The 8410-nt window shown below is 42.2% G+C and overlaps 1 protein-coding gene across 1 annotated transcript; it reads left to right on the top strand.

Annotated features, from left to right (window-relative positions):
* Nucleotides 1-319: 319 nt before the first annotated feature.
* unm_sa1261 (un-named sa1261) lies at nt 320-8410 on the top strand. The gene is made up of 3 exons (XM_061090836.1): nt 320-491; nt 5742-5944; nt 7592-8410. The coding sequence occupies exons 1-3, from the start codon at nt 320-322 to the stop codon at nt 8408-8410; spliced, it is 1194 nt and encodes a 397-aa protein (XP_060946819.1).

Below are 8410 nucleotides of genomic sequence, written 5' to 3'. Positions count from 1 at the left end.
TGACACCTCATTTTTCATTTTTGTAAATTCTTTGTACTGGATCCCTGTGGTCTCAGGGAAAACAAATCTAACAAGTTATATAACAACTAATTTGGTGTGCACACAAAGCCTTTTCATTTCCCTGTGATGGTGATAACAATACGTGTGTGTGCGTGTGCGTGTGCGTGTGTGTGTGCGTGTGCGTGTGCGTGTGCGCGTGTGCGTGCGCGTGCGTGCGCGCGTGTGCCACGTTTTGAACCCTGCTTTCCTTCCTGCTCCTCCTGTTCTACAGGAACCTCTCCAGACCAGCCCTCAGCCCCCGGCCCATCCCACTGCAAGAATGAGCTCCTTGCCCCATGGCTCCCGCGCCTCCATCGACATCCTGGAGGAACTCCAGCTGATTGCAGCGCAGAACCTGGAAAAACTAGACATCAACAAATACTATGAAGTCGTCCATGAACTGGGCAAGGGCACGTACGGGAAAGTGGACCTGGTTGTCCACAAAATCAGAGGTAATGCGGTGCTGCAACTAATCATTTATTTATTTAATAAAAGATTTACATCATTTAATAGTTTTTTTCTTTGTTGAACCCCACAAAGTTTGCCATCACTGAAATCTAGAAAACTATCCCATAGGAATATTTGAGAAGCTCAAAAGTTGAATTTTTTGCAAAAAAAGAGTCAGTTTCTGGGAACCTGAGGAAGTAATGATGGGGAGTGTCAATAGTGCTGCCGGAAGGTTAATCAGTCCTCTATCTGAAAGCCATTGTTTAAAAAAAAAAAAAACAATTCTAAACTTCTACTTGGGTATTCAAACAATAATAATAATCTTTATTTATAAAGCACTATTTATGCAATAACATGCAACACAAAGTGCTTCACATAAAGCAACATTTATGAACAGTGTGTGCTTGCTACTTTTACTTAAAATAAATAACAATTAATGATTACCTGAAGACTTCCTGTGTTTGATGATCCAATATTTAGTCCATCTTTCTTTGGACGGAGCAAGAGACATGATTACATTTCTAAGCTCCAGCACATTCTCTCCTGTGGGTGGACAAAACCCACTGCCCTCCAGAAATGAATTCAGAATTTTCAGTTGGACAAAATAGGATATTTTTCAATTTTATGGATCTAAACTTTGAGATTCAGAGCAGGAGGATGGAGGCGTTTTACGTACAGAGCGTTCAGAGTGCAGCTTTAAAAGGCTCCATTTCACTTTGGTATCACAGCAACATTATCTACTGAGATAAAAGTGTTTTTCTGTTTCCTCTTAAACATGTGATCATTGCTCTTGTTCAGCATTTCCTTTTAGAAACAAACTCTGTAAGCCAACTCTGCAGGTGATGTACGATGCTTTTTGAGAAAGGGAGTTTATGAAAGATCAGAATCACGACCTCCTGAATTCGCTACTTTACCGACAGAAATCGAGTATAACCTTGACACAGTAAAAGCCAAAATGTTGACCATCTGCTCAGAACCTCATGATTTGATATGAGGCACACAAGGCCGACGCAACGCTGCCTGTTTAAAGTCTCCTTTAGTCGCAGAGATTTTCTAAAGGCCCTTAAACGTGTTGTTTTCTGGGTGCATGAAAAACCTTGTGAACCTGCGGTTTCATTAACGTTGAGTGTCATGGAAATCTTCTCCGAATCAGTCTGCTCTCAAACGCCTCATGAATAAATGTCTCAGTATAAATGTCCAGCCAACAGTGCAGACACAGTAAATAGACTGAAGGAAAAATCGGTTCTGACCCTTGATTCTTTGCAACCTGAGGCTAAATCTGAAGAATTTTAATGTATTATGCATTATGTGATTTATGCAATGGGAACTAGTGCATCATTAATGGGCCTAAAAGTCAACATATTTCAATGAACTATATTATAGCAGCACAGCACTGCTATAGGAAGATATATACAATTGTATTATTGTTAAGGTTCTTACATTGAATATAATTAGGTTCATAAATAAAGTTATTATTTTGTGTGCAGTAGCGTAGTGTTTTATTTTCTACCTTTTTTCTTTAAAGAAGTGACTGAAACCACTTATTGATTATGAAAATAGTTGCAGATTATTTTCATGAGCTACTGATCTATTAAGAGACTTATCTTATTTTCCAAGAACCATTATAAATATTCTCTGGTTCCTCAAATGAGAGAATTTAGTTCTGAATTGAAAGATGTTTGGTTTTGCTGTGTTGTGTGAGACCAAACACTGAGGCACACTATACAAAACATAACAGCACATGAGGAATGTGCTTAGTTACCATGGAGACATTTTGTAGTTTCATTTCCTGAATTCACATTAAAGTGAAAATCTGCCCATTCTAAAGTTTTGTTGATGTCATCCTGTGCTGCTATTTTTAATTTTTTTAAATAATCAATTTGTAAGAGAAAAAATCAGCAGATATATTGATAGTGAAAATAGGAGGAGGATGTGATTTTATTACTATGATCAATAGAGGTTTGTTTAGTTCATTGTTTCACTGTTTGTAAAGAGGGTGACTTTCTTATTCAAGGGCACTTTAACAGGACAATTGTTTTTAAACAGCTGCCTGATTGTTATGACCCGGCTCGCTAGGGAAGAGGAGGTCACATTAAACCAGATGATTTGGGTTATAAAAAGAAACTCGGTTTTAGGATTAAATCACAACACAGGCAGTGAACTAGTGAACAAGCCGGTCGGTGCTATTTTGAATCAAAGAAATAAATACAACAAAAAGAGGACTCTTAACAAGAGCTGCACAAACAACCTAATCCAAACCAAAACGATAATAAATCCTCACTAATAAGACAACTGGTTCAAATCAAAAGACAAACGAAAATAGCACCCTGCTCCTAATGTCTCTAGAAGACAGCTCTCAAACAATTCTGGGTAAATGAGGTAAATTGGCAAGCTGTTGACACACAAATACAAATACAAATATAGCCACCATGACCAGCTGAACAGAATTTAAACCGCCAGCCTTAAGTGATTCGTCATGATTGGAGACTTGGGGTTGATGCCGCTCCAATCCGGATCCTCGTCTCCACCACCAGCCAGGAAGGAGGAGGGGAATCTGTCAGGACTCCACAGGATACAGACACACATAGAGACACCACACACTAACATGGACAGGGGACGGTTACGGCTGTAACACTGATTAAAAGACAACAATTTACCGTACACACACATTCATACAGTGCATTTAAGTGCCAAAATTACTGTCAGGAGATGGGGGGAGGCTTGGATTGAACCAACGACCTGCCGGTTAATGGACGACCCTCTATATCTCCTGAACCGCTGCTGCCCCTTATTTAATGCAGGGAAATATACAAATCAAAATAGCATATAAATAATATATAGTGTTAATAGAATATGTACAGAGAGAGCAGAATATAAACAGTAAAACAGACGGCACAAGAGCCATTGATTTGAACACAGAAGTACACAGTTAATTCCCCTCATTAAAAATATGTTGGCTTCATTTTCAAAGTGCCGAATGCGGATGGTTGATTGACTAATTTGTGTTGGCTCAAAACAGTGTTGTTCAGTGTGGAGTTTCAGCTAATTATGAAACAATTGGATGGAAAAGAGATAAAAAACCTTTGACAGTAACATTGTGGGTCAGTAGAGTTTTAAATCTGGGTTAATTTAAAACTTCTGTTTCTGCCCAATAAACACTGGGAGCTGTGGCTTCACAGGCGGCAGCTAAGTTCCACTGAACAGATGGTGTTTATCTTTGCATATTAGCAACAGGCCCACTTAACAAAGACCCATTTTACATGAAAACACTAAACTACTGCAACACAAGCCGACACTTTCTCACTCCTGAAGGAATCACATGTGTTCACAGCGTCTTGGACAGGACTGTGGGTATTTACTCAACAGTGGTACTGCAGAGAAACAAACTGGGGTCATCACACTTTGTTTCATATGTTTTGGAAGTGAACACATAAATGTTGCTACATGTGCATATTCATTTTACGTGTTGCTAAGAAACCTGAAAGTAGCTTCATCTCACAGTAATGTTAACATGTTGGTCTTGAGGATTCAGCTGTATACAGAAGTGTATGCAAACATATACATCCTGGGAGAAACCGCAATGAGTTTAATGCCTGTAATTCTGCTTAGAAATCATAGAAAGAATATCAGTTTTAACTGAGGAGGTTGTTTACATGTGTTTGTTAGTTATTTAGCAAGATTACACACAACAAATACTTAACCGACTTCCATGAAATGTTGTTGAGGGGTGGTTGGCCACTCTTATATCTCAAAGAACAACTCATGGATCTTGATGAATCTGATAGCACTAAGTCTCCAAACTTAAAAATCTGGTATACACTCTACTAAGTGACATTTTAGTTGTAACTGAGGAGCTTGCCTGAGAATTGTTATGTTTTTAAGTTTCTTCTATGACAAATAAATACAGAGATATTTTTCTGCAAAAACGGAACTGATAATGGTACCAGTTTGACAAAAGATGTATATTTAGGCAAAAGCTGGTGGACTCATGGTGTAGCCCACAGCTAACTCACCGAATCCATAGCAACATTGTATAATATTATAATTAATACAGTATCAAAATGAAGTGCATGAGTGAAGTTCAACTATTTATTTCTAAATGTCCTGTCAACAGGGGGGGATTTAAGATGGAGAATTAGGGCCATATTGAAGAAAGAGATTTTGAGGATAATATCTTAATATTAAGAGAGTAAAGTCAGAATTGGGAATAAAGTCACAATTAAGAGAATAAAGACGAAAATGATTTCGTGAATAAGCAGCAGGGAGAACCTGCTCTTGTAGGACTTCCATTCTCCCTGGATCCAAAAAAAATCACAAAGCCCATTTGAATAGATGCATGCAACAACAACCTCCTCAACTAAAGAGGCCATTTCCCTCCAAGACTGTGTGGGTCTTTCTTCAGAAAAGACAATCTTTTCAAAGTCCTGATACTTAAATTAATGTGGTTCCGATGTGACAAAGTATTATTTTGTAATTGCATCGTAGGAATTACTTGTGTCACGGCTTAAAAAACGAACTGTAAGCTCCCCTCCTCCAATTGACCTTTCCTAAAATGGCTGTAAAACGCACACAGCACTTTGCAGAGCTGAGGCGGTGGTATTGGAGAAGTGTCCCCTCTCGTCTCCGCTGACACGGAGAGGCAGACGTGGCAGCTCTCCAGCTTTATTGTCTGGGTTTTTTCTGCCAGCCCTCGGATTAGTCCTGGTAATTTCTCTCTCCTCTTGTTCTGGGGCAGTGAGAGGCTGTTGAGGTGAGTCAAGCCTCTGAAGCACGTCCTCCTTCTGTCTGTGCTCCCTCCACATGTCTGTGGGTTTGTGCAGCCCTTACACTATTATAGAGAGTGAAATGATTCACTTCAGGCTAGGGTGAGGCTCTCTTCTTCTTTTCGGATTTCTAATCTTGTTACAGACTCTCTTTGAGGACATGTTTGCAGCAGTAAACATCGCTTTACCGCAAAATCCCCGACATGAAAGCAGATCAGCAACATCCTGGTCGCTGTGGGAACATCCAGCAGAGGATTTGAAATACTTACAGAATAAATCTGCTAGGCCCAAAAAAAAGCAGCTATCAGGGTTTAACTGTGACACTGGAGACGTTAATTATTCATGAAATTTGAAGTGATTCTAATTAAGTTCCTCGCATGCAGTTTGGGGGCTGTGAAATAAATCATCACACGCTTTTATCATGTTGAACAGATTAAGAAGTGAGAGATGTGATTGGAAGTTACACAACCGTTCGCTGTCCGTGTTTTTCAGGCACGAAAATGGCCCTGAAGTTTTTGAGGAAGAAGACCACCAAGCTGAAGAGCTTCCTGAGAGAGTACAGCATCTCCCTCTACCTGTCGCCCTGCCCCTTCATCATCAACATGTACGGCATTGCCTTCGAGACAGACGAGTACTACATCTTCGCTCAGGAGTACGCTCTGGCCGGAGATCTGTTCGACATTATCCCTCCACAGGTGAGACAGGCAAAGAGGTTGGGTTGTAGGGTGGACGTAAGCATATCGAAATTAGGTATCGGGTTATAGCAGAAGAGAAATGTTTGCATTATGACTTTTCCAAATATGTCGCAAATAAAAAGTGTTGTCACCTGATCCAAGTACCAAATTGATCAAGCTTTTTTAATGACGTCATCTTGCTTTACACTCTTCTTCTGCACTGGTTTAAATCAGTATGTGTCTCAATACAGAGGCTTTGTTCCTCGGAGGTTGCGGTCTACCTGTCCCACAAAGACCACCTCTTCCTGGGCACCGTAGACTGCCAAGGCCGAACCAAAATTACACGGTCGGGTCTACAGACTATTTTCATGATCGCTGTCACCAGCTATTTCCACCCTTATTGCTGTTACAGAGCAACAGAGCTGAAGTTGGACACGACAAGAACGTTTTGATGCCCATTTGTATTTATGCCTCCACTCCAGCAGCATCCAGTTGTCCATCCGTTTCCTTCTCGTGGACCGGATACCTCAAGAATTCCTTGAGTAAATTTCTTCAAATTAGTTACAAATATTCACTTGGACTTAAGGATGATCTGATTCGATTTTGGCGGTCAAAGGTCATACTGACCTCACACATATACCTAAAGACTTGTCGGGGGAACTTGGACTGAGAGACAAAGTCATTATATTTCAGTGCTCAAAGGTCACAGTGACTTCATATGAATCTGAATAGAAAAAATTGCAAATGCAGCCTCTGAAGGATGCAGCCCCTGAATTGAGAGTCAGCTGTTAGTCTTAAGATTAAGATTAAGATACATTTATTTGTCCCAAACACATGCACAGACATGCACAAGCACACTCATGCAAGGAGGGAAATTTAACCTCTGCTTTTAACCCATCTGGTGCAGGACACACAGAGCAGTGGGCAGCCATGTACGGCGCCCGGGTAGCAGATGTTGGGGGAGTAAGGTGCCTTGCTCAGGGGCACTAGACAGGGTAGGGAGAATCCTCTTGGATTTTTGGACAGATCCATCCAGGTTCGTCTTTTTGTTGTTTCTCCGTGGAGTCGAACCAGAGACGAACCAGAGACCTTTTCTGCCCATAGTCCAAGTATATAAAGATGGACGACATCACTGCTCCTCATTAGTGAAGCCAAAGCATCTGTGGAACTTCCTGGTGGCTGACTTCAATATATGACTTAAACCGCGCCTTCTCCATGTGAATGGATGAGACATTGCCGACACCAAATAATCAAAGAGGATTGTATTGTGTTGTGATTTTGAGAATGTTTAAATATACAGTTTATAAATGCAGTAAGGGGAACTCAAAGTACAGTCTTACCAGACATTATTGTGCGTTTTAGTTTTCGTGTAGTAAGCTTGCTATCAAGTTTGATAATGTTGCTAGCTTGATAGCCAGATATTGAAACAACAAAACTCTGATAGATACAGCTCTAAAGCGCTGCTAGTGGTCAAAAGCTGCACAGGGAACCTTTAAAGACTAATGACCCAGTCTAGAAATCTGGTTTGCTAATTATGTGTGGTGACTAACAGGGGAAACTACAGGACCACACAGCATCACCATTGGATGGAGAGAGTGACTGTAATTGTATAACCTGTACATGCGTTTGTGGCTATGGTTTCACTTAGAGTCTGCTCTCTGTGTTCAGGTGGGACTCCCTGAGACGGTGGCTAAGCGCTGTGTCCACCAGGTGGCGATCGCCCTGGATTACCTGCACTGTAAGAAGCTGGTCCACAGGGACATCAAGCCAGAGAACATCCTCATCTTTGACAAAGAGTGCAGAAAGGTTAAGCTGTCAGACTTTGGCATGACACGGCGTGCTGGCTCTCCGGTGAAGCGCGTGAGCGGTACGATCCCGTACACGGCGCCCGAGCTGTGTGATACCTCGCGACACGAGGGTTTCTGTGTGGACTACAGCACTGACGTTTGGGCGTTTGGCGTGCTGCTCTTCTGCATGCTGACAGGAAACTTCCCCTGGGAGAAGGCCATGCCGAACGACGGCTTCTATGAGGAGTTTGTGCGCTGGCAGCGTCGCCGGACGGGCACGGTGCCCTCACAGTGGCGCCGATTCACCGATCATGCTCTGCGAATGTTTCGTAGGCTCCTCTCCATCGAGCAGGAGCGCCGCTGCTCCGTCAAAGAAGTCTTCAGCTACTTCAACCAGTGCTGGATGTTGGACACGCAGAACGGAAACAGCAACAGCAACGGAGGTTTAGCGAGCAGCGCTCCTCCACTGGACATCAGCTCGTCCTCATCTGAAGAAGACGTGTTGGTGGACAGACTGAAGCAACAGAGCTTGTCACCTGCCTGCGTGGCAGCAAAGGGAAGCAACATGATGGACACCCATTACTCCTCTATGTCCACCAACAGCTCACCGTCCTCCACCGGCAGCTATGAACGGGCCAACAGGGAAAACAACGAAAGGGGACGCATCCTGGTGGCCACACCCTTCGAGATCTGCGTGTAG

The sequence above is a fragment of the Limanda limanda genome, chromosome 17 (genome assembly GCF_963576545.1).
Source record: "Limanda limanda chromosome 17, fLimLim1.1, whole genome shotgun sequence".
In the NCBI taxonomy this organism is placed as follows: Eukaryota; Metazoa; Chordata; class Actinopteri; order Pleuronectiformes; family Pleuronectidae; genus Limanda; species Limanda limanda.
The sequence above is the reverse complement of the archived record's forward strand: the minus strand, read 5'-3'. Positions and strand labels throughout refer to the sequence as shown.